The 27,159-nt window shown below is 39.2% G+C and overlaps 1 protein-coding gene and 1 pseudogene across 1 annotated transcript in view; one reads left to right on the forward strand and one right to left on the reverse strand.

Moving 5' to 3' along the window:
- Nucleotides 1–27,159, forward strand: part of PRRX1 (paired related homeobox 1) — a 97,386-nt gene that overhangs the window by 55,939 nt on the left and 14,288 nt on the right. Inside the window, exon 2 of the mRNA XM_036753421.1 lies at nucleotides 22,230–22,405. Coding sequence (XP_036609316.1) covers nucleotides 22,230–22,405 — 176 coding nt within the window. The remainder of the gene's footprint in view (nucleotides 1–22,229; nucleotides 22,406–27,159) is intronic.
- Nucleotides 8,430–8,544, reverse strand: LOC118849352 (annotated as a pseudogene).

Below are 27,159 nucleotides of genomic sequence, written 5' to 3' on the forward strand. Positions count from 1 at the left end.
CTTTGCTCTGTCTGGGGAACACATTGTTTCTCTGGATATTCTGCCCTTGGAAGGAGCATTGGCCTGGAATCTACCTAACAGGCCCAGATTCTGTTGTTCCTGGATCCTCTGTGCCATCATTTTTCCACTCTGACAAGATGTTCTTTTTTCTGGAGGGAGTCATAAAACATACCTAGTGGCCTAGCTCTGCAACTGGTTCCAAGAAGGCCCACATACTATTTGGGTCTGAGTGGGATAGTCTTCATATAATGCCTCTTGGAGAGTAATGAAAAGAAGATTCTTGCCACCAGTGATTCACCTTTAATGCCCCAACTCATTTTTCAGCCCCTTTTCTGTTCTCCCAGCTGTGTGCAACATACAACAATTTATGACCCTATTGATCTAGTCCTTGGTAATCACAACCAGCAGAACTTGGCAAAAGCCCTGAGCTGGAGTCTGACATTCTCTGGCTTCTTGATGTCTGTTTGTTTAAATGTTAAACATATGAAATATCTATTGAGAATAAATTTCTTGTTTACAGCTGACTCCAGCTGGCAGTGGCATCACACAAGCCATTGTCGGGAGTTCATATGTACAAAATTATATGTCGAAGTGAGTTACCAGATACAGTCAGCACCAGCCTAGGTAATCATAGCAATCCTCAGCTATTCTGTGAGGCTCTCCTGAGACAGCATATAAGTAATGAAAGAAATTTTATAAAACATCCAAAATTCTAGGAAAAAAAGCTTGCATTTCAAAGAGGAGCTTGGGAATTAAAAATTGGCATTTGCATGTGTTTGCGTCATCCATTTTGGAGAAATCATTAATAGCCATGGTCCTCATAATGCCATGGACATCTCAGCCAGTACAGTCTTGGTGGCCTATTCCCGGAAGGAATTTGAACCTGTTGCCTGGAATTGGCCACCATGAGTGCTGCCTATTTCTCCGAACTGGATATGGGAACATATGCAAATGCCTCAATTTTAAATTTCCAAGCTCTTCTCTGAAACGTAAGATTTTTTTCTAGAGTTTTGGATTTTTCATAAAATTTCTTTCATTTCTCCTTTCTCTCCTCTCAAACATTCTACTTATAGAGTTTCTAAGTCTTGAAGTTTCCTAAAGGATTAATTCAAAAGAAAATAAGTACTTGCATATTATTAAGAACTAGTCTTTCTCAGGGCGTAGTAACAATAAAGGAGTGCAATGTAGCTGGCACATAGTAAAGGAGTACAATGTAGATGGCACATTGTAGCCATTTTCTATGGAGGCATACATGGCCACTGGACCATAATAATTCTTAATCTGACCATGCATTAGCTTTGATGTACATAGATTTTCCTGAGGTTGGTCAAACTATTTACTTACTCAATGTCACTCAAATATATCCAAACTATCCTTTATCTTAAATTTGGAGCTAGAAGAGGCCTTAGAGGTCATCTGGTTCATCGTCCTTATCTTAAACATGAGTAAATTGAGGCCTAAAGAGATTAAATGACTTTCCCAAGATCACACAGTTACTAAATGGCACAGCCAGAATTCCAACCCAGTTTCTCTTGGGTACAGATCCATGACCATAAGCTCTTCCAAACAACCAACATCATAGGCTCATAGGATTTAGAGCTGAGATTTTAGAAATTATCTAGTCCAAAACTCTCCTATTACAGATAAGAATGGTGAGGCCCAGATGCAACATGTCCCTATGAACATGGAAATGAGATCTAGCTATAACAAACAGAAGGTGAGCTTTGGTTATTTCTGCTGCTCCAGATGCTATCATCTCTTTCCTCTTGGTATTAGACTTTCTCAAATAGACCATGACAATCACCTGAAGTCCCAGCTAGGGTGAGGTGACCAGTGTCTAATCCCAGGGCACTGACATTACTTGCATTCTAGAAGAAATTTTTTTCACTTAGTTATCAAGAACACTTTGTTAAAATAGGAGGTTAACAGATGGAAAGCTAGAATGAGCTTTTCTTCTACTGTGCGCATCTCCCTTCATTTATGCATGAAGTAGCCTATTCTTATAATCCTCAGTCCCTCTCCACCGCACATAGGGCCAGACTTTCCCCCTACTGAAGGCAGACATTAGTCCACTTCCACTGAATTCAGTTGTTCATACTTATGATGGGTGCAAACAATCCTATTACCAATTCTATTACCATTTGAGCTGGTAACCTACAGGAATACAGCCTAACAGTACAGTTAATATTATAAGTATTTGTGGCAAAACTTTTGAGGTTAACACAGGTGAATATGGCACAAAACCTTTATTTTTCCTTATAGGTCCAGACCTATGGTTACATCAGTGTGGAGAAACTCCCCCCACAGATGCAGGCATATAATAATCTGCATAATCTTAGAGAATTTATAATAACCTCATAATTTTAAAGAGTTTCTTGGAACCAGTGAGAGGTTAAATGACAGGCCCACAGTCACACATTCAGTATGTGCAATAGGTAGGATTTGAATTTAGGTGCTCTCAGATTCAAAGTCACCTCTCACTGTCTACTATGCTAGCCTTGCTCTGGATCTTAGATGCTAAGAGAGGATAGTTCCTTTTAGTAAGAAAATGGAGCAGTTTGCTACAGTTGGGAAGAATATTAGATTCAGAGTCACAAGATTGGCGTTTGAGTTCAAATCTGGCCTTAGACACTTACTAGTTATATGACCCTGGGCAAGTCTCTTAACTGTGTTTGCCTCAGTCTTCTTATCTGTAAAATGAGCTGGAGAAAGACATGACAAAGCACTCCAGGATCTTTACCAACAAAACCCCAAAAGAGCCAGACATGACTGAACAACGATGTGTATTTATGTATAAATATATTGTGAGGCAGCTAGGTGGTGCAGTGAATAGAGTACTGGACCTGGAGTCAGGGAGACTGGAGTTCAAATACAGCTGCAGAAACTTACGACTTGTGTGACCCTGAGTAAGTCATTCAGCTGCTCTGCCTAAATTTTCTAATATATAAAATGGTAATATAATAACACCTACCTCATAAGGTTGCAAGGATCAAGTGAGATAATATGTGTAAAGTACCAGCTTTGCAAATCTTAAGGTGCTTAAGGTATAAATCCTAGCTATCAGTATATAATAATCATCTCTTTTGTTGTTGTTGTTGTTTGGAGGGGGGAAGGCAGGGCAATTGAGGTTAAGTGACTTGCCCAAGGTCACATAGCTAGCAAGTGTGTCAAGAGGCTGAGGCCATATTTGAACTCAGGTCCTCCTGACTCCAGGGCAGGGGCTCTACTCACTGTGCCACCTAGCTGCCCCAATAGTAATCATCTCTTAACTCATCTAATGACAAAGGTATCTTTTACTTTTTCTCATAGAGAGACCTCCTGGTTCATAACATCAGCAAATTTCTCCCTGAGAGGTTTTATAAAATATATAGGGTCAAAAGGGAATTCACTTCATTGACATAAACTTCTGCATTGTACCTGGAACACATGAAGAGAAAAGAAGAGAGGACATGAAAAAAAGAAATTAAATGTCTGTATTTTTGTAAATAAAAGTTTGATTAGTGTGAGAGCCAGGGGGTTAAAGTGTCCTGATTTTGAATTTTCCTTGGTGCCATGGTATCTCTGGCCAGTCCTCCTTAAAAGAAATAGTAGCAAGGTGTGTGTATGTGTGTGTGTGTGTGTGTGTGTGTGTGTGTGTGTGTGTTGGGGGGGAAGAGGAGGGTGGTACTTGGGAAAACATGGGAAATCTGGAAGAAAACCAGATGGGTCTCAAAGGAAACATGTCTAGATGGATAGGAAAGTATTGCTGAAGGGAAGGCCCTGGCTGGCATGATTGACTGAAATGATGGAGGCACTTGGTTTGAATTATAGCTCTCCCAAGCTCCTCTTCTTATCCTAGAATAAACTCCATTCTTCATTATCTTCCTCTTATCTTGGGTAATTAACAAGCATTTTAAAGTCCTTTCCTGTGTCTTAGCTACTTCCTGTCATGAGCAGAGCAATGTGAATGACTCTTGAGACTTTCAGGTTATGGGAATATGGAGACAAGAGTCATGACAGGAGCAGCCATGACATGATGATTACTCACACATTTCCATTCCAGGCAGACAGAGTTTATTAACAAGGAGTCCTTTTGGGCTGCTCCACAGAAGTGACATGAGTCAGTGGAATAACATTATTCCACAAAGATATTTTGGGGGTTTTGCCTGAAATGAACACTTTTGCTTATATGACCTTTGTCCATTGGTTTCTTCCTTTATTAAAAACCATCGCATGTCCCTAGAGAGGAAGTGGCTGTCCAATTAAGACTGAGTTAGGTGTGGTTGGCAGAGAGTGATGTTCCCATAGGTTGGAGAATGAATTAGCCATGCTTTGGCCCAAGCTCCTTGGCCAGTCAAAGTGAACAGAAACCACTGTGACTTGAACTGACTCACTGGCAGAGAAGACAGGCTAAAGATGTAGGTTATATTTTCCCAAACATAAGAGGATTTTTTTTTGTCCCAGACTCAGTCTTTGAGGGCTTGTGTCTTCTTATGTGTCAGGTATCAAAAATAAGTACTCTGAATGTCTCATTCACATCATCAACATCTTTTTATTACATAGGGCACTCTAACAGAGGCTGGGAATAAGAAGACTTAGAAGGCACAATTCCTGTCCTTGAAGGGATTGCAATCTAGTTGGAGAAATAGGGCATCTATTAATTTTTAATTTTAATTTTATTTTTTCACTTAATAGTATTTTATTTTTTCCAATTATAGGGCATCTTTTCACAAAGGATAAATATCAACACAAAGTATAATATGCCAAGAGATAAATGAAGGGCGTAGATAGATAGGATAGAGAGATAGAGAGATAGATAGAGAGATAGATAGATGGATGTCACAGTAATTCTAAGGAGGGAGTGGGTCTTGAGGGCTAATGTGGTCAGGTTAGATTTCCCAGAGGATATAGGGTCCAAAGGAATGAATTTAGGTTAGACTTTCAGAGGAATAGTATGGTCTAGATGATATGGTGTATACAGTGCTGGACCTGGAGTCAGAAAGACATGAGTTCAAATCCAGCCTCAGATACTTCCTAGCCTCGTGATGCTGGGTATGTGACTGAACTATGTGACTTTGTCTTGGTTTTATCATCTCTAAAATGAGAATAATGATAGCACCTACCTCCCAGGTTTGTTTTAAGGATTGAATGAGATAATATTTCACTAGACTGTGAGCTCCTTTAAAGCAGGTACTGTTTCTTTTGCTTTTCTTTGTATCCCTAGCATTTAGCACAGTGCCTGCTACATAGTATGCGCTTAATAAATACAATTTGACTGCTTGACTCGTACAGTGGAAGGAGCCCTTCCCTACCTCAAGGAGAGACCAAGGGTTCTATCTCCCCTATATCTGCATGACTACGGGCAAATCACTTAATCTCTTAGAGCCAAAAGAGGAATAGAAGGCAGTAGTGGGTCCTCCCTCAATGGAGGTCTTTAGGTAAAAAGTATATCTCTTGGGCATGATATAGAGTAGATTCTTTTCCAGGGATTGGTTAGATAAGATCACCACCAAGATCCCACGCAGCTCAGAAATCCTACGACTTTGTGAAGTGATGGCAAGAATAGTCCAGATTAGGGTCAAATCTAACATGACTTGTGTAAGCTCTTGTAATTTACTCCACAGGGTTAATAAAGTAAGCATTTGGAGCAGAACTAAAGGAAAGTGGAATAAAGGATGAGGGCAAAATGACAAGCAACTTGGGTGGCTGTAGTCTCTTAGAAACTCTTCCGGTAGCATTTCTCCAGATTATGGGTACAGGCAAACTAGTTTTTCCAAAATACCATTCGGTTGCAATATGAAGTTTAGTATGACTGCATCTGGTTGGGTGTAGAAGACCAACCATAGCTGTAGCCTTAAACTTTTAAGAGGCCTCTAAGATGGAAAGCCTGCAGTATTATACAGGGGCCAGCAGTACATGGCTTGGGTTAGAATATGGTGCCTCTTTGTCAAAGAGAAGAGGTTTTACAAATCATTCGTTGATTAGGGTGGTAATTCTGCTTACTGGTTAGCCTTTCCTGAGTACCAGCAATACTCTAATCAAGCAAAGGCACACGTGGGGGACTTAACAGCCTAACGATCTCCTAGTCACATAGAATACACTAACAGAGGGAATAAGATAGGACAAATACATGGATTACAACATCATAGACTTAGCACTAGAAAGGGCCTAAGTCAGACCTGGTCTGGTCCAACACCCTCATCTAACAGAGAAACTGAGGCCCCATGAGGTTAAATAACTTGTTAAAGGTCACATATATAGTGATAGGATTTGAACCCTGGCCTTTGACTCCAGAGCCAGTGAGACTTCATCTAATGGATAAAGGCTGAGAATCAAGTGTATAAATGCTTGACAGTTTTGCATCTGATCTGGGTATCAACAAGCTGTTGTTATTTTCCTTCCCAAAGAAGAGGGAAAATCTTTGTATTCTCAACACTTCCTATAGTGCTTGACACATGGTAGACATTTAATAAATACTTTTGATTGGTTAGAAGGAAGATCAGGAGAGAATAAATCATATGGTGATTTGTATTGCTTTGGAAGAGTACATGATCCAGGAGTGGCTAAAGGGAGTAGGTGAAAGTCAGGAAAGAAAATAGGAAAAATGGGTCATGTAATAATATTATGCAAAACCATCAGGTTATTTTATGCTTAGGGTATGCTTGTTGCAGGAAAAATCAAATTCTGTGAACTTTATCTTTCATATAAAACCACTGGGAGGCCTCAGGTTTGCTAATCCAATGTTTTTATTCAGCTACTGAGTTAAATGTGTTAATGGATTTATTTTTAAATGAAAGGAAATCATTGTGTATATATCTTTCTCAATGCCGAGCTAAGGTTAGGAAAGTTTACACTCCTACTCGGAAGCTTATATGGTATCAGTTTTAAGCATATCATTTGACAGTTAAGGAAACCAAGGACCAAAGAGGTTAAATGATTTGACCATAGTCACCTAGCTAGTAAGTGATGGAGCTAGGACCGGAATCCTTGTTCTCTTTACCACTGGATCTATGCCCTTTCTACTATCCCGCTAGTATGTGTTTGAGTAAAGAACTTTCATCGTCTACAGACTTTTCTATCCCAAAGGAGTGTGCAACCTCCATGTTCAAATATAATCTTTCTTTTTTACCCCTAGTAATAAGTTCAGTCCAATTTTCAAAGATTCAGACAGGCAGCTTCCTTTGGTTAGAAAAATGGCATATGTATTTCATGGAAAGACAATAAAAGAAGAAAAAAACTATACACATCAAGGTCCATTGAGCCTAATTCCTTGTTTGGTAAGCTATATAAAAGGGCTCAAAAGCATCTCAAAGTGAACAAGGGCTGCACAGTTGGAAACATATACTTTCAGAGACCTGGTCATGCTTGTAAACCACTGTGATTTGATGGTGGAGAGGGCCAGGTGTGCTATATAAATGGCACTGGGGGTGCTGCTAATCCTATATTTGAGGTCACTTAAATGCACTAAAGCCAAATCTGTGCCCATGCAGCCGTCCCAATTAAGGGAGCAACGTGCCATTTATCAGGGGGGCCATTAAAAGGATGCTGCCTTAATTGAGATTGGAGCTAAGTATGCACAGAGAGACCCAGATGAATGCCATAGCCTCATTTCACTGCTTTTCATTGGGCTTCCAGTAAAAGCTGTGGACTTTTTAGTGGCTTTCGCAATTACGCTTCCCTTCAATTTTCCAAAGGTTACGGGGACTGAACCACACAAATCCCATTAAAGTAAGTAGCTGTTGTGCAATATAAGTCCCTTTGAAACTCTTTGCCAGGGCCTATAAAATGATCAGCTGGCTGGACATAGATACCCCTTGTCTGCCATGTTTGCAACCAAGATTCCAATGACAAGCTTTGATGTGGGGATAGATTTCTCCTACTCAGGCCAACTTTTTTGGATCTTATTGCATCAGATTTCTCTGAAAACTGAGGTGATTAAGACTTATCGAGAACATTTGTCTTTAAGATCTGTTTTGGAAATATGCCTCAATGTACCCTGAAATTAGGTTTGCCTGACCAAAGATTTGAGCATATTCCAGCATTGGCCTACAGGAAATAAAACAGCGTGGAGGTGTTGATACATTTACATAACATAGTGAATGAAAAGTAGTGATGGAGTGTTCTTCATAGTGACCTGGGTTCCCCCCTTGAGGATCTTACTCTCTCCCTTTCCACTGTTCTTCCCTATCCCTCATTCCATTTCCACTATTCCCCCCGTCTTTCACTCTTCCCTTTGCCCCATCTCTTTTATTCTATTCTCAGGCTCTCCATTACTACCTCTTATTTCACTCTCATCTTGCATTCATCTCCCTCACTCCCTCTCCCTTACAGCTTATGTACCCAATCAATCCACAAACTTTAATTGTGTCTATTATGTGATAGGCGTTAGGCTAAGCACTAGGGAGATAAAGATAAAAAAGTCTCTTCTTAAGCAACTTACATTCTGTAAAGGAAAAACATGGTTAAATGATCAAGTGTAGGCATCAATGTCTTAACCATATGTATGATGTAAAGATTCTCTTCTATCCTTGTTGAGAGAGAGTTATCCTTCCTTTCATACATAATAAAATTTGAAGCCTGGGGCATGTATCAGGCTACAACTAGAGGAGGGCTATTGATTATTTGCTCTGTTGCTTCTACTGGTCTTGAATCAGAACGAGTTATGAAACCTTAGTTCTCTGATTTTTTTCCTCTCAAGATCTCTGCTCATACTTTAAATTATCACCAACTAATGGAAATAGTATTCTGTTAGGTGCTGCATGTCCCCCCCCCACCACTGGCATTTCTTAGTTATTATTTTGAAACACCATTTTTTGGGAGCACACATCTTTGGTAAGAGGTAGGGAATGGAATGGTATGTCCAGGGAGCAGAACATTAGAAGGTTCCATGTACAAAATCAGACCTATCTCTAAAATCTAAGAGAAAAGACCTCACCCTTCCCTACCACATGAAGAAGAGTTGATTCCTTTGCTTAGCAGTGAATCAGTTCGGTAGGAAAAAAAAGACTCTTTTTCTTAGTTTCATGATGATCAGGTTATCAATCCCAGCACAAAGGGTGTTCAATCTATTATTTGACATTTACTTATCATAGCTCTCGATTAGCATTTAAAAATTGCTCAGTCCCTTTGACATTTCTATCTCTCTCTAAATTACTTTACATACATTCTAATTTTATCTAAGTACGTGTTGTATTCCTCTCCAACACCAGCGAAATATATGTTCCCTGAGGTTAGGGACAATTTCATTAAAGTAATATTTGTATCTCCTGCATCTAGTAAAGGACCTTGAACATAGTAACTGTTTAATAAATATTTGTTGAATTGCATTGAATGGAAGGTTATTAACTTCCCTAAGTTGATTCTGCCCTCCAGGACTAAGGTATATCTCCTACTGGTTTAAAGGATACTGCAGGTTATTATTATTGTATCAAGGGACCATCATGTTTGATATTGTACATAATTAAGCCTCTATCATTGTTCTTGGCTAAGTACTTCTAGTTTTGGACTTGTCTCTAATTCCCATTTGTGTCTTCAGCTATCTTGCCTCCTTTTTCAAGCCACATTCTCAAATTAATATGAGGTGCATGAAAATCATAACCAACTGAAGCAGGGTCAAGCTATTTGCTATAGTAAATTGTTTAAAAACAGTTCTATGATACAAGAAAGAGAGAACTTTTTTCATGGGAAAATATTGCAAGTATGTGCACTTCTTCCAGACAAAAAGGTTTGTATTCAAAAGCCTGCTAGGATATGACATTTTAAGGAAATCTCTGAGTATTTATTTAAAAAATATTTTAATGATTTTTTTTATCTTATAGATTTCCCTCTTTAGCTCTTCTCCTCTCATCCCACAGAGCTATCCCATGTAACAAAAAAAGAAAAAAAGATTAAGAAAAAAAATCACCCAAACTGATCAATGCATTGAAAAAAAAATCTGATATATACAGTGTTCGTTATTATGGAACTCTTCCCCTCCCTGCCCTCCTCCCCAACACTATCTGATAAAAGGAGGGAGAAGTGCTTTCTTGTATTTAGTCTTTGCTACCAATCTGGCTCTTTATAATTTCAGAACATTTAGTTTCTATTGCTTTGCGGTTATTCTTTCCTTTTACATTATTGTAGTCATTGTAAACAGTTTTCCTTACTCTATTTACTTCTTTTTGTATCAGTTCATATCAGTCTTTCAATGCTTCTCTGTATTTATAATGTTTGCTATTTCCTACAGCACTATAGTATTCTATTGCCTTCATATACCACAAATTGGTTAGCCACTTCTCAGAATCTATTTGTTTCTAGTTCTTTGCTACCACAAGTGCTGCTATAAACATTTTGGTGTATATTGAGCTTCTTTCTGTTTGAATGACATCTTTGTAGTATATGTCTTACCTCTAGGTCAAAAGGTATGAGCATTTTAATCACTTTATTTTTATAATTCCAAATTCCTTTCCAGAAAGCTGGTACTAATCCATAGTTTGACCAACAATCAATTAGTGTGTCTGTCTTTCCACCTCTCCTCCTATATTGGCTATTCCTGTCTTTTGTAACCTTTGTCAATTTACCATGTGTGAGGTGAAATCTCAGGCTTATTCTGTTGTATATTTCCCTTATTAGGGGTTTTTTGGATTATTCTTTCACATGGTTTTTAATACTTTGCAATTCTTCATCTGAGAACTGTTTGCTGATAACTTTTTTTAAAACCATTTTTCTATATTTGTATAATTTTTTAATATAGCTTGGATATCAAATGCTTTTTAGGGAAATTTGATACAAAAGTTTTTCCAATTCTTTTGTTTCCATTCTTGTCTTAGATGCATTAGTTTTATTTGTGAAGAATCTTTCCGGTTTTGTGTGATCAAAATTATTAATGTTAACTTTGATAAGTGTCCCTATCCTTTATTTAATTAATAGTTTCCCCCTTACCCTTTTTATCCCCAGCTCTTGGAAGCTTTGCCTAGGTATTACTATTGTCTCTGCTTCTGGGCCTATACTATAGCCTAAGCTTAGCTCTGAAAGGTGTAAGATCTACAATTTTTTATGGTATAATCTTTAATATTAAGGTGACATTTTCACTTTGAATGTATTGTAGAGTATGGTATAAGATATTGGTCTAAGCTTAATTTCTACCAGAATTTTTTCTAGTTTTCCCAGTGATTGTTATCAAATAGGGAATTCTTTCCTAGATAATTTATATTCCTAGGTATTTCCTAGGTAATTTATATGAGCATTGCTAGGGCTCATAATAAAAATATCATAAATAAATCCAACTTGTATCCCACCTAAGGAAGGATATATGGTAATCAGTACATAAAAAGCAAGTCATACAAAAGGAACTCTCTAAAGCAGATTTTTTGAAGAAGGTCATGCACTTCATGGATGGTGTTATAACGAGGCTTTAGAGTATTTTATTTTTGGATATTAAAAGTCTTGAATTACTTGAAGAGTTTCAAGGTGTCACTTAATTGAAATATATCTCCAGAATATTTACAATACCTTTTAGCAGTGATTAGCAAAAGAAGATAACAATAGTATGATAATAATAAAGAGATAACATTTATATAGCACTTACTATGTGCCAGGTGCTTTATAATTATCTCATTTGAGCCTGGCAGGTAGGGGCTATTATTACTCTCATTTTACAGATGAGATAGCTGAGGCAAATAGGTGTTAAGTGACTTGCCCAGGGTCACCTAGCTAATATGAATCTGAGGCTGGATTCGAACTCAGGTCTTCCTGATTCCAGGCCCAACACTCAATCCACTTCATCACCCAGAATAGGCACTGGACTTTGAGTCAGAAGGCTCTCTACTGTCTAATTGTATAATGCATTCATTTGACAAGCATTTATTCAGTGCAAAGCACCGATGGTCATTGCTTGTTGTTGCTTTGTCAGGGCTGGATATACTAAAGATTTGGGTCCTGGTCGGTAAACTCGTGACTCCACTGTGTTGGTGGCCACAGCTGTGGGCTAAAACAATGGTGCTGAAAAATATTTATACAGTGTTTGTGCAGTCAATCATCCTTGAAGCAAGATGTCAATCTCTGCTCCTTTGCAAGCATTGCATTGTTTGGAAGGATGAGCTGTCAAGATATCCCAGAAGGAGAGGCTGTGGCTGGGAGAATTATGTATCCATAAGAGTTACAAACAAATTTAGTTTGTTTTTTTATGACTCCAAAAAAATCACAAGATGTTTCTTTATTGGCAAAATGAAGCATGTCTGCAGAAACTCAAGAAAAATATAGAGCAATTTTGGTAAATAGAAGCCAGCTTAGACAAGAGAATGGTAGTCAGAAGTGTATTCAGGCTTTGCCGCTGGTTTGTGGTGTGACCTTGGGAATTACTTCATCTCTCTAGGCTGGATTTTTTTTCATCTGCAACATAGATACAATAATCTTTTCCCCACTCGATTCAGAGGGTTGTTGCGAAGATCAAATGATCTGATATGTATTGGAAGAGCTGTACAATAGAACATAGTCAATATTTTAAGGATGTATGACTTCAATAGTTTGGCAACATCCTATTTTGAGAGACTGATATGTTTATGACATATACATATATACACACACATATGCATATAATACATGTACATATGCATAACACATACAGGTGCATATACATACATATACATAATGTGGAGGCTCAGAGAAATGACATGGTTTGCCACTGATCACACAGCCATCAGGTGTCAGAAGAGGACCTTGAACTCAGGTTTTTCTCACTCCAAATCCAGCATTGTGGATGATGACCCTCATGGGTTTTTATTAAATAATAATAATACAGTGGCAATATTTTTCAGAATTCTACCATGTCTAGATTGGAAACACCATTCATTTAAGTTTCTATAAATACAATCCATTACATTTTGTATAAAAACATGACTTAAGACTCAGAAGAAATGGCAGTTTCCATTTTTGAAAGGAAAATCTCTCTCTTGGCTATAGTCAATTTTCATGAATTAGTTGGGGAAGGCTTCTCTTTTCTTAGATGCAAGTGCCAATGTGCTGAAAAAATCTAGTTGAGGTGGTGGCCTCACTTACGAGTTATCCTAACATGTTCTTGGTGCCAACAATCATAATGTAACCCTTCTGGCTAAACGATACAACTTTGATTATTATAGTTTGTTACACGATTTGTTTCTGATGTGCATTATAAACTAGGGCAAGGAACTCGTCACCTTTCCCCTTGGAATACCAGTTTCTGTGGGCTAGGAAAAAAAGTCGTGCCTCATAATGGAACTGAATCTTCCAATGGCTTATTACTTTTAATCTAGTAGTGATGCCACAGATGTCATGTGGTCACACTGGCACTCGCTACACAGTCCCCCCCCAAAAAAAAACTCTATAAAGCAGTCCAGATATCACAAGTAGATGAAGTTTTACTTTGGCTGAATATAACCTTCTGGCTTAGAAGAGCAGTCAAGTCTGAACAGTTCTAGTAGGAGTGTCCTCAAGTATGGCCAAGATTGTTCATATATATATATATATATATATACACACACACATATATTTGTGTGTGTGAATATATATATGTATATATATATAGTATGTATATATATGTGTATATATGTATACATACATATACATATATATATATATATACACACACACATGTATACATACACACACCATTGCTGCTACAAGCAGCAATAGCATTGCTAAGCAGGGACAAATACAGACCTCTTCTCCATCTTTCTTTTTAAGTTATTAGATTACATTTTTCCTAAATGGTCCCAAAGCTTCCATACTAAGCAAAGATGAATTTTGAAAAGAATCTTTCCTGGTAACCTTTTTCTGAGTGCCCCTTTTCATTTACTCTGATGATGTGGTTCTTCAGTGTTATGGTGAGGGCATTGCCAAGTGGCAGGATGAATGTATCCATTTATATATGAGTCAGAAGGGAAAAAATATTATGTTCAAAGTAAAAGGCAATGACTTTGAAATCAGAGGACCTGGGTTCAAATCTGTTCTTACAATGTCATGTTGAGCAAATTGCCTACCTTGTCTCAGTTTACTTCTTTATAAAATGGGGAGATTGGGCTTAATCATTTCTAAGATCTCTTCCAGATCTAAGTCTATAATCCTCAGAACAATTTATTTCATTTTATTTCTAGTAGGAATTGAAGCCAGTGGCAAGATCTACAAGGAAATAATTAATCCAATGATTCAGGGAAATAAAAACAAACAAACAAACCCTTGGTGTAATGGGAAATGTGCTGAATTTGAAGGCAGCACCTGGATTTGAATTCTAGTTCTTCATTTATTTCTGTGTGACATTGGTCTGTTAGCTCTCTTGTAAAATGAGTGAGTTGAAATAAGTAACTTCTCAGGTCTCTTCTAACTCTAAATCTTTCTATCTGTGATCTGTTTACTCAAATATTCAATTCAATTGGATTAATCCAATATTCTTTGACTATATACTGTATACAAGGCATTGTGCTAGGCATTAAGGGTTGAGAGATAACAGACATGGCCCCTGTCCTCAAGAAGCTTATAGCTTATTGGGGTGGGGTGCAGATAAAAATAAGGTACATAGAAAGCTACAACACAAAGTGAAATGTATTAAATCCATAGGAAAGGAACAAATTGCTAGGAGAATTTTGCGAAGGGAAAGTCATCTCTAGCTGAGAGGAATCAGTAAAGGCTAATTTCTCTTTATTTTAGATATCTTGACTTGCCCTATGGTTATTCTGAGGTTGGATAAATACTGCCCAGTTCAATGTCCCAAAGGATGAGATGTCCTGTGACATTATAGGAAGTGAGCATCTTTGGACAGGATGTTCTAAAGACCAATATGAATTAAAGTTGTTTTCTCTGGAAAGCTCATCAGAACATCAGACTGGAGACAGAAAATGAACAGTTTAACCTCATCTTTTTTCCTACCCTTCATCCAACCTGAGTGTGAGGTCTGATAAAACCTTTTATTACAGAGAAGGGTCCCTCCAGTGCCCAACATTTGCAAATCTCTGTAATGTTTACATTTTCTCTGGTAGTTCTAAAGATACTGTGCTGGATCATGGTCTCCCATGTTAGGGTAAAACACAACAACAAGGAGCTCACAGTTTGGATCTTGTGAGCAAAGACAGACATGCTATGTAGTTGAAGGGCTGTCCCTGCTGTCTGCTGGTCTCCTCTTTCCATTACACCTTGCCCCATAAAGGATGTTTGCCAGAAGGAGAATTGCTGGCCTCTCTTTATTTACATGGCTTTTTTTCCCATTCCCAAACTCATCTGGAGGGGTGTTATGATTTGTTAAAACAACAACAGTAACAGCAAACACACAGCAAGGATTTCACTCAGAGCTACTGCCAGAATCTTTCAAGTCATCATAGTTGTTTGTTCCCTGTCATATATTATAATTCTCCATTTCCCATCCTCCCATCTCGGGGGAAACTGGTGATTTATGGTGGCCAGCCAGTGGAATTTGGGTTAACAACAGGTTTGCTTCAAAGAAAAACTGAGGGAGTACACTTGCAGTTTTGGGAGTAGGACATAAAAAGTCTCATTAAGCCCTAATTGCGTGACTGTGGTTCAGAAGAACAAGAGAGAATAGGTTTAAATGGCAGCACAGAGGAGTTAGAGTTTCACCTAAGGAAGAAGTTCCTGACAATGAGGATTACGAATTGCTGGAACTGCTTCCCTAATCTCCCTTTTGGGAGGGTCTAAAAGAGATTCATCTTAGTTGGGGGTAAGGAAATACCAACTGAAAGGCAGAGTAGCCTCTGAAGATCTTTTCTAGACCTTTGCTTTTTTAACTGGACCTTCAAGTTTGGTTGGTGACACCTGTCACCAGGGCTCAGACCACCTGGAGAGACCTGAACTGCCTTGTTATCACAATCAGGGAGACAGGATTGCAGATTCCATTAGACCTAAGGATGGTACCAGCCTCTCTCCTTCTTTGAGGGTCTCTCTGGAGAACTTGTAAACATAGGGAAAGCCAAGCTCCTGGGGTGGGTCTTCAACAGGCCCTAATAATCACTGCAGAGCTAAGTGTTTTAGGAGGGGCAGTAAGAGACCCAGGTGAGACTTCTTTGTGGCACAACAACATGGCTTTGAGGAGTCACCTGGATGATTTTCCTGATATGTCTGTGTGTGTGTTCCTTTGAATGTTGGATGCCTCTGGACAAAGTCCTGTTTATTAGACCGTACTATAAATAGCCTAAAGGCTTAACCATACTATGGAGACTAAAGTGCTACTTAGTGATGATGCTAGGCCACAAGGTCAGAGACAGCTGAATCCCTGATGACACCTTCTGAGTCTCTTAGCCATGCCTGTGTGTCAAAGGTCATGGGACCCTGGCGCTCAGAGGTCACAGTGCCCTGACAGGCATGACAAATAGAATCATTAACTGAACATAGACCTGAGGATGGAGAAGAATGTCTGTGCTCCATTATAAATGGGAAAATATTACACTTGCTTTACAGTTGCTAGAAGGTGGCACTTCTCCAAAGACATTAAAGGACCTACAGTTGCCACTTTTATATTACTTCCTTTTATCTTTCTTCTAAACAATGGAGTAGATGATGAGTCTTTGTGGAATGTCTGAGGATCTACTAGACCTGGAAAGTGGATATTAAACTCATGGTGAAAAAAGTACTGAACTAGGAATCAGGAGGGAGGCAGCTAAATGGCTTAGTGGATAGAAGGCTGGGCCTGGAGTCAGGAGGCCCTGAGTTCAAATTTGGCTCCAGACACTCACTAGCTGTGTGACCTTGGGCACGTCACTTAACCTTTGATGCCTTAATCCACTGTAGAAGGAAATGGCAAACCATTCAGTATTTTTGCCAAGGAAAACTCCACAGAGGGCGACAAAGAGTCAGGCATGACTGAAAAACGAGGAATCAGGAGACTTGGATTCTCTCTTGGATCACCTTCTTACTAGTCGTATAAATTTGGCCAAGTCACATAGCATCTCTGAGCTTCAGTTTCCTTGTCTGTGTGATGGAAATAATAATGCCTACTTTGCTTACCATGTAAGGTTGTTGTGAAGAGCAAATGGGATAATCGACAAGTGGTAAATTGTAAGGCTCAGGATAACTGTAAAACATCGGGTTAAAGGAAAAAGCTCTCACTTTGTAAAAAAATACTGAAGATTAAGAAAACCATCACTACTCTTGGGCTATCGAAATAGATTCTAGTAGTTATAGTAGATTTGCATAGACAAAGAAGACTCTTAATAAATGTTTGTTGAATGAGTGAGACAGTATAATTAACTGAGAGTCCTATTCAAATTTAATTCAATTGGAGCCATTTATAACTGCACTTATTGTCATAACACTGCCAAGACCTCCTTACTTATATGTTGAAGAAATGTTTGGTTACTTGCCTAGACTTTTCTCTTGGTGGTTTGCTATTTATGGAGAGGTAGGCCTTTGGGAATGGAATCCAAAGTCTGGTTCAATAGGCTAAATGTATGATTTGGGTTGTGATAGCTTACTGAGTTGTAAATCTCTGAGATCTTTGGGCTAAGTGGCCAGGCTTTGTGGCCGCCTCCGTGCAGTAGGTTTGTCAGTGATGTTAGCACAGCTGGTATTCTGCTCAGCTTGATACATCCATCACTCCTGACTTGAGCTGGGTGGGGGACGTGGGGGGTTGGGTGTACACTAATCACTGCCTGAAGACATGAAAGATGGAAGGCTGGATAATTGGCTTGCCAGGTTTCCCAAAGTAGATTATGGAAAGAGGTTGAGACTGAAGGCAATTGTGGACATAGCTAGTACTTGAAAAAAGTCTCAGGCTTCACACTCTCAGAGTCCTATTTTGGGGAGACCTTTACAGGAGGTCTGTTAGTTCTACTCCCTCTTTCTGGGGAGTCGTAGAGTCTCCTAAACACATAGAGTTAGCTTGGCTTGATGTTGATGGAGTGTCTCTGATAATGCCAATCTGTTTTTGTTGTTGTTTTAAAATTCTCTTGTTGCTTTTTGTCTTTAAGTCATTTCATTTCTCCTTAAACAAATCCCTTTGTTGAATCCTTTCTTGTAACAAAGAAAAAACCTTTCAGCAAATCTCACACTGGGACTATTGATAAAATATTCAAATTCCACATCCATTCTCCCTCACCTCTTCACTGAGAGGAGGGAGGAATGTTTCATCATGGGTTTTTTAGGATCAAGACTGGTTATTGTAATTTCCCCCAAAAAAGATTGTCTTGTAGGTTTGTTACTGTTTATATTGTTACAGTGCCAAGACAACCCCAAAATGAGGTCGTGAAGAGTTGGACATGACAGAAAAATGACTGAAAAACAAATACCGTCGCAGAGGAAATTGGGGGAATCTCTGATCTGCTCCTGTTGAGGGGAACATTCAAACTTTGACTCTGTGGGTGGTAGCCCAGTCCAGTAGATCAGGGGTTTCTCTGTTCACTTTTGTTAAACATTATTGTGGTCGTTGTGTATAGTGTTCTCTTGGTTTTTATTTCTTCACTCTACACCATTTCATTTAAGTGTTCCCATGTTTTTCAATTCCTCATACTCATTGTTTCTTTTATTATTGTAATGGCTGTAAGGTGGGGCAGAGGTGTGATTTCTGTGCTTTCTTCAATGTGGAGAATTCCTAGTATGAGTTCTCCATGCCCCTCCACCTTCATGCACCAATGGAGATCGGAATCCCATCTTTCAACTGACAGTCTTAAAGAGTTGCTTAGAGGACCGAGAGGTTAAGTGACTTTCCCAGGGTCACCTAGCTAGTGTGCTTTTGTGTAGAAAAACCTTGTCCATCTTTGCATAACTTTGCAGAAGCCAGTAAGACATCACCAGGGCTTGAATACAGGTTTTCTTGATTCTAGAGCTGACTTTTTGTCAACTGCATCACATTGTCTCTTTAATCATTTCTTATGTTACAGCAATATTCCATTATTTTCATATGCCACAATTTATTCAGCTGTTTCCTAGTCAATGGGTACCTATATCTTATCTGTTTTAAGGAGCTCTAGTTACTGCTTCAGTAGCATGATCTTGGATGGGTGCCTTGGTTATTTGAGGGTCCCATGCTGCTTCTAAGGGGCTATGAGGTAAAAACTAAACAAAAGAAAATTCCCAGTGGGAACAAATTCTCCTCCTCTACCTCAAGGGATCAGATTGAATCTTCCAGGATTCTAAATCACATAGATGAAAACACTTGTGTTACAGAGCTATCTGATTTGGTGCAAGTTCTACCTCAGCTGTACTGGGGTCTACTGTGAAAAATGACAATGATATCTATTCAAATCCAAGACAAACTGCTCAGTATCACAGTAATACAAGTCTAGCCTCCAACCACTGATGCCAATGAGGCCAAACTCGATCAGTTCTATGAAGACCTATGACATTTTCTAGAAATACGAAAAAAAAGATGTCACATTTATCATAGGGGATTGGAATGCTAAAGCAGGAAACCAAAAGATAATTGGAATAACAGGTAAGTTTAGCATTTGAGTACAAAATGAAGCAGAGCAGAGACTAATAGAATTTTGTCAAGATAATTCACTAGTCATAACAACCACTCTTTTTCAACAATACAAAAGACAATTCTACACATGGATATCACCAGGTGGTCAATATAGACATCAGGTTGATTATATACTTTGCAGCCAAAGGCAGAGAGATGCTCTTATACAGTCAATTAAAACAAGGCCTGGAACTGACTGGGGCTCAGATCATGAGCTTCTTATTGCAAGATTCAGACTTAAATTGAAGAAAGTGAGGAAAACCATCAGACCATATAAGTATGACCTAATCAACATCCCTTGTGAATATGAAGGGAAGAGATGAAAAAAAATTAAGGAATTAAATATGGTAGGATGACTGAAGAACTATGGACAGAGGTTCACAATATTGTATAAGAGGCAGCAGCAACAACAACAAAAGCAAAATATTCCAAAGAAAAAGAGGATCAAGAAGGCAACATGGCTGTCTGATGGGGCTTTACAAATAGGTGAGGAAAGAAGAAAAGCAAAAGGGAAAGGAGGAAGGGAAAGATATATCCAATTGAAGGAGGAATTCCAGAGAATAATAAGGAGAGAGGAGGTTTTCTTAAATGAGCAATGCAAAGAAACAGAAGAAAACAATAGAATGGGAAAGATGAGATCTCTTCAAGAAAATTCAAGATATCAAGGGAATGTTTCAGGCAAAAATGGGCATGATTAAAGACAAAAGTGGTAGGGACTTAACAGAAGGAGAAGAAGTCAAGAAAAGTGGCAAGAATACATAAAAGAAGTATACAAGAAAGATATTAACATCACTGATGACCTTGATGGTGTGATTACTGATCCAGGATGTCTGTCCTGGAGAATGAAGTCAAGACAACTTCAGGAAGCATTGCTAATAATAAAGCTAGTGGAGGTGATGGAATTCCAGATGAGCTACTTAAAATCCTAAAAGATGATGCTGTTAACATGCTTCACTAGATTTGCCAGCAAATTTGGAGAACTCAACAGTAGTCACTGGATTGGAAAAGACCAGTTTATGTTCAATCCTAAAGAAGGGCAAGACTAAGGAATATTCAAATTATTGAACAATTGACTCATTTCACATGCCAGCAAGGTTATGCTTAAGATTCTGAAAGCTAGGCTTCAGCAATATGTGAACCAAGGATTACCAGAAGAGCAGGCTGGTTTTCAAAGAGATGGAGGAATTAGAGATCAAATTTCCAACATTCCCTGCATTGCGGAGAAAGTAAGGGAGTTCCAGATAAACATCTACTTCTACTTCATTGACTACACTAAAGTCTTTGATTGTGTAGATCACAACAAGATGTGGCAAGTCCTCAAGGAGATGGGAGTGCCTGATCATCTTCTTTGTCTTCTGAGGACCAAGAAGCAAAAGTTAGAACTGAATATAGAACAACTGATCGGTTTAATATTGGAAAAGGAATAAGACAGGGTTGTATATTGTCACCTTATTTATTTAACTTATATGCAGAGTACATCATGTGAAATTCCATGCTGGATGAATCAAAAACTGGAATTAAGGTCTGCAAGAGAAATAGTAGCAATCTCAAAAATGTGGATGATACCACTTTGATGGCAGAAAGTGAAGAAGAATTAAGAGGCCTCTTGATGAGGGTGAAATAGAGAGTACAAAAGCTGTCTTGAAGCTTAACATCAAAAAAACTAAGATCTTGGCAACCGGTCACATCATTTCCTGCCAAACAGAGGGAAAAGAAATGGAAGCAGTGTCAGATTTTATATTCTTGAGCTCAAAGATACTACAGACAGTGGCTGCAGCCATGAAATTAAAAGATGATTGCTCCTTAGAAGGAAAGCTATAACAAACCTGGATAGCATTCTAAAAGCAGATACATCACCTTGCCACTAGAGGTCCATATAATCAAAGTTGTGGTTTTTCCAGTAGCAGTGTATGGCTGTGAGAGTTGGCCTATAAGGAAAGCTGAGTGCCACAGAATTGATGCTCTTGTATTGTGGTGCTGGAGAAGACTTTTGAGAGTCCCTTGGACAGCAAGGAGATCAAATCAGTCAATACTTAAAGAAACTCATTTAGTGTATTCATTGGAAGTTCAAATACTGAAGCTGAAGCTTAAATATTTTGGTCACATAATGAGAAGATGGGCCTCATTAGAAAAGACCCTGATGTCGGGAAAGATTAAAGGAAAAAGGAAAAGGCAACAGCAGAAGATGAGATAGATAGATAGTGCCATAGAAACAATGAACACAAACTTGGCCAGACTTCAAGAGATAATGGAGGATATAGAAGGGCCTGGCGTGCTATGGTCTATGGGATTATGAAGAGACACACACAACTGAATGACTCAACAACAATCCCAGCTTTGCTCCCTTCTCTGTTCCTGGGAAGTTAAGATGTTTCATCTTTTTTTCCCCCGAAGAGGACTCCTAGATCACCAACTCAGGTCCTTCTAACCACAGATGCCCCCAAGCTTTTATACATAACTGACCAGTGACAAGCAATCCTTGCTGTCAACATTGGGTTATGGAAGGCTAGAAAGTAGATCAGGGCTGCATCTCGGTATGCCAAGTCACTTAGTCTCAGTTGCTTCAGCTGTAGAATGGGGAGAAAAACAGCCACTTCATAGGATTATTGTGTGGCTTAAATGAGGTACCAATGTAGAAAAATGGAGCAGGAGGATGATGAGAGTAGAATGTAATTGCCTTGAGGACAGTGGCATTTTTTTCTTTGTCTTTGTATCCCCCAGGCCTAGCAGACTGCTTTGTTTACAGTAGGCGCAATACGTATTTACTGGATTAGAAGTGTAAAGAGGAACCATTAGAGTCCTTACTATCCTTCATTCTTTTTTCTTCCAGATGATCAGCTGAACTCAGAGGAGAAGAAGAAGAGAAAGCAGAGGAGAAATAGGACCACTTTCAACAGCAGTCAGTTGCAGGCATTAGAAAGAGTCTTTGAGAGGACACACTACCCTGATGCTTTTGTACGGGAAGACCTTGCCCGCAGAGTTAACCTCACTGAAGCCAGAGTTCAGGTAACCAAGCAGAAATCCAGACATAAGCCTTCAGAGAAGCACAAGTTCCAGTGCTCAAAATATATCTTATGATGGGGGGGGGACACCATGCATATGATAAATAAATACAGAACATATATATTAAAAATTAAAATAATTTTGGGATGGTGAATACTAGCAATGGGGAGAATCAGGAAATGCCTCTAATGGGAGGTGGCATTTAGACTGAACCCTGAAGGGAGCTAGGGGTTCCAAGAGGTGGTGGTGAAAACAGAGAACATTCCAGGCAAGGGAGACAGCCTGGATGAAGGCATAAAGACCGGAGATGAAAAGTCATGTATATGGAACAACAGGTAGGCCAGTTCAGCAGAAACCTAGGCTCACATTTATACAGCACTTTAGCACAGACGGTATTATTTATCTGTATTCCATTCCAGTGAGGCAATTAGGGCAAAAGCAAATGGGAAAAAAATCTCAGATCAGTAAATCCTTCAAATGTGAATGCAACAAATCTTGCTGACACAGAACCTCTCTGATGGAGTCAGAAGCAGCTTACTGAGAATTAAGAAAATGGGCAATGTTGCTTAATGCAATCTGTGATTCAAATAAGATTCTCCAGGACAAATACCTCTTTCAAGGGAGTGATTTGTGCTCTGTTCTGTAAGCCAGAATAGACAAGGAGGTTTTATGTCTCCGCATGTCTGGCTATGATATGTACATACATACATACACACACAATTATTCTGATGAGGTGGATAGGGGCAGGTTCTTGCAAAGGAGAGGCTGAACTTTGACGGATATGGAGGATGGTGACATGACCAAAGCTGCTTTTTCTGCCTTCAAAAAACTCTTGAGTATGAATCTGGTTTTTTCTTTTTGGTGCCATGGACCCAAGAAGTCTGTAAATGATATTTCTGGAATGACATGGGCAAGGTCACATCGACCTAGGGTTAGGCAGAGAGATCTTAGAGGTGATCCAATCCAACCTTCACCTTTAATAGACAATAAAACTGAGGCCCAGGGAGGCTAAAAGACCCAAGGTCACAGTTATGTAAAAAGGACCAGAGGTATGATTTGAACCCAGATCTTCCAGCTTCCAAGCCAGTATATTTTCCATTGTACCAGAAAAGACTATAAACCCCTCAAGGGCAGGGGTTGTATTTCATAATTCTCTTATATTCCTAATAATGTGTAGTATTAGCAATATCATGATGATATGTTACCTTTGTAGAATACTTTGAGGTTCACAAGGTACTTTATAGTGCCATAGTACATAATGCAAGAAACATTAGGTACCTACTAACTGAAAAACACTGTGTGAAGGACTGGAGGAGATGTCAAGTTTAGATAAGATGTAGTTCCTGCCCTCAAGGGCTTTAAAGTCTAGTAAGGTGAAAAGAAACATATGTGTGTGTATATGTTTATATATCTGTGTGTATATGTATGTGTAGATGTTTATATATACATGTGTATGTATATACGTGTGTGTATACTTACACAAACACACATATACATGGAAAGAGAGAAAGAGAGAGAGAAAGAGCTATAACACAAACTATTACATGATAAATGCACAAGAGAGTTATAGAACAAAGTGCTACGTGGGCTATGAGAGGAAAGTAAATTAGCATTCAGGGACTTGGGAAAGGCTTCCTGGAGGAGGAAAAATTCGAATGGGGCTTTAAAGGTCAGGAAGATGTTCCAAAGGTGAAAGTGGACAAGGAAGGTACTCCACATATTGGGGAAAGCAAGTGCATGAGGCTGGTCCTCCTTCTATCCTCCCCTTGCCCTTCCCCCCTCCCATCTAAGTTTTAGTCACTGCCAGAAGAGCGAAACACATACTCCATTATTAATAGCTGCTAAATGAGCAGAATAGAACCTTTAGCCAAGCTGTTATGTATGCAAAAGCCAGAACATCTCTGCTTGTAAAAAAGCTCAGTACTTAGCCCTAAGATACACATCAAGACATGAAAGGAGGAGAAACTGTTTAGTTTGGCATCACCTTCAATAATTTAGAGATGTTTCTTTAATCACTTAAAGGGGCAGACAGGAAGTGTTGTGAAATGAATATTGTATTTCAGAGACACAGAGTGGTTATGAGAAAGAAAAATAGAAGCTCTGTGTGTGTAAAAATTCCTGAGATAGCCCAGATCAAGATTCTACCTACCATTGGTTGGCATTCGACAGGGGTGAGATGTATGCTGGCTATTTGTAGGAGGGAGAGAAAGACAATACAAAAAATTCCATAGTTCAAAAGCCAGTGCAGAGCTGCCTCACAAGCCAATAAATTGATTGACAAGCGTTTATTAATCTCCTACAATGTACCAGACACTGTGCTAGGTGCTAGAAATAGAAAAGCAAACATGAAACATTATCTACCCTCACAGAGGTCACATTCTACTGAAGGAGACAAAATGTCCGTGAATGAAACGGACAGAATAGATACAAAATAAATATGAGTCAACTTTGGGAGGGTAGAACACCAGGAGCTGGGGAGGGACAGCAGGACCAGGAGAGACTTCCTGTAGATAATGTTTCTGGAGCTGAGTTTTGAAGGAAACCAGGGATTCCTGGAGGTGAAGGGGTGGTGCATCCCAAGAATGGGGGTGAGTCAGTGGGGAGGCACAAATAGAAATGAGAAATAGAACGTCCCATGTGAGGAACACCTGGAAAGCCAGTTTGACTGGACAATAGAGTGTGAGAAGAGGTGGAATGTGTAATAAAGATGGAGGGGTAGGTTGGGACCAGGTTGTGAAGGCTTTAAACGTGCAACAAGAGTTCTTATTTGATCCTAGACAACATTTTGTCTAAGGAGACACTGGAATTTATTGAGGCAAGTGACATAGTCAGACCTATACTTTAGAAAAATTGTTTTGGTAGCTTTGTGAAGGATGGATTGGAAAATGAGAGTCTGGAGGCAGGGAGAAAATTAAGAGGATGTTTCAATAGTCTGGGCAAGAAGTAGGGGCAGCTAGGTGGTGCAGTGAATAGAGCACCAGCCCTAGAGTCAGGAGGGCTGAGTTCAAATCCAGCCTCAGACACTTGACACTTACTAGCTGTGTGACCTTGGGCAAGTCATTTAATTCTGATTGCCTTGCCTTCCCCTCTCCAAAAGAAGAAGAAGAGGAAGTAATGAGAAGCCAAACTATGGTTGTAGTCATAAGGGCATGTATGGATGGGGTTCAAATCAAGAGATATTGGGGAGGTGAAAATAGCAAGATTTGATATTTGAATGTCTCTATGTGCGTGAATATAGGAGTTAAGAATAACACTGAGGCTGAGAACCTGAGAGGTTAGGAAGATGCTGATCTAAACCCTTTAAAGACTGAGGAAAGTTTAGAACAGGGATGAATTTGGGGAGAAAAATAAGGTCTATTCTGGACGTGTTGAGTTTGCAATGTCTGCGGGAAATTTCAAATTGCTCACCAGGCCATTTGTGATGTAGGATGGGAATGTATGAGAGAGACTGGGGTTGGAGATGTAGATCTAAGGTCTTTGGCATAGAACTGATTATTCACCCAGTGGAAGCTGATGAGGTCACTGGGTGAGAAAACGTAGAGAGAGAAGATAAGAAGGCACAGGGAGTTGTGGAAGAGAAGATGGAGACTGAGAAAGAAAGGCAAGCCAAGAAGGGAGAGAATCAAAAGAGCAATTTTACAAAAACTAAGAAAAGCAACCGGATCCAGGAGGAGAAGGTCATGAACAGTGTCAAATGCTGCAGAGAAGTTGAAAAGAATGAGGCCTGGGGAGAGGTCATCAGATGAGGTAATGAAGAGCTCATCGGTGATTTGATCTGGAACTTAACAGCAGATTCAGTGGAACAAGAAGGCCAGAAACCATACTGCAGAGGATTGAGATGCTAGTGAGAAGAGAAGTGGAAAGAATGAGGGAAGACAATAAGGGAAGGAAGGTTGGTACAGGGAATGGCATTTCCAGCCTGTGTGGGCCCTCCATGGTGCTACAGCTCAGGCTTCCAAGACAGATGGCTAAGAATCGGATTAAATAAGGAAGCTCTAAAGTTCCCAAATTCTTTTCAGATCTTTAAATGCTATAATTCTGTATTTTATGTCATCATCTCAAACATCCACTTAAAACTCAGGCTTTCACATGTTAGAAAAAAGACATTGCTTTTGAGGGAAAAAACAAACAAATCTTATTACTCTCCCTTTTTAGAGATGACAAATGATAGCCAGCATTTATATAGCACTTTAAGGCTCACCAAGTGCTCACAAGGGTTATCTTATTTGATATTCACAACAACTGTGGGAGAGAGAGATGCTAAAACTATACCCATTTTACAGATGACGAACCTGAAGCTGAGGAACTTTCTCACGTAACCTGTATGTGTCAGTGGCAGGACTTTAACCAAGTTTCCCCTGTTCTAAGGTCATCTTGATATCCATTGTGCAACATTGCTTCTCTGACCTATGGGACATTAAGTCAAAAATTGATTGATAATATAGCCCACCTTCTAAGTTATAGAATAGGATTGAAGAGTTGGAAGGGCCCTTGAGGATCATTCTATTAGAATGAAAGTTCTCTGTGAGTAGGGATTGGGTCATTCTTTATCTATGTATTCCAAACAGCTAGTGCAAAGTCAGTCACATAGTAGGTATTTAATAAATGCTTGTTGATTTGTTGATGCTTGTTGACCTAGCCTAACTTTGTTATTTCACAAATGAAGAAACCAAGGCTTAAATAGTGAAATGACTTTCCCAAAGACATTCAGCAAGTAGCAGGGCCAGTATTTGAACCCAAGTAAAATTAATCAGTAA

This window comes from Trichosurus vulpecula, chromosome 4 (assembly GCF_011100635.1).
Source record: "Trichosurus vulpecula isolate mTriVul1 chromosome 4, mTriVul1.pri, whole genome shotgun sequence".
In the NCBI taxonomy this organism is placed as follows: domain Eukaryota; kingdom Metazoa; phylum Chordata; class Mammalia; order Diprotodontia; family Phalangeridae; genus Trichosurus; species Trichosurus vulpecula.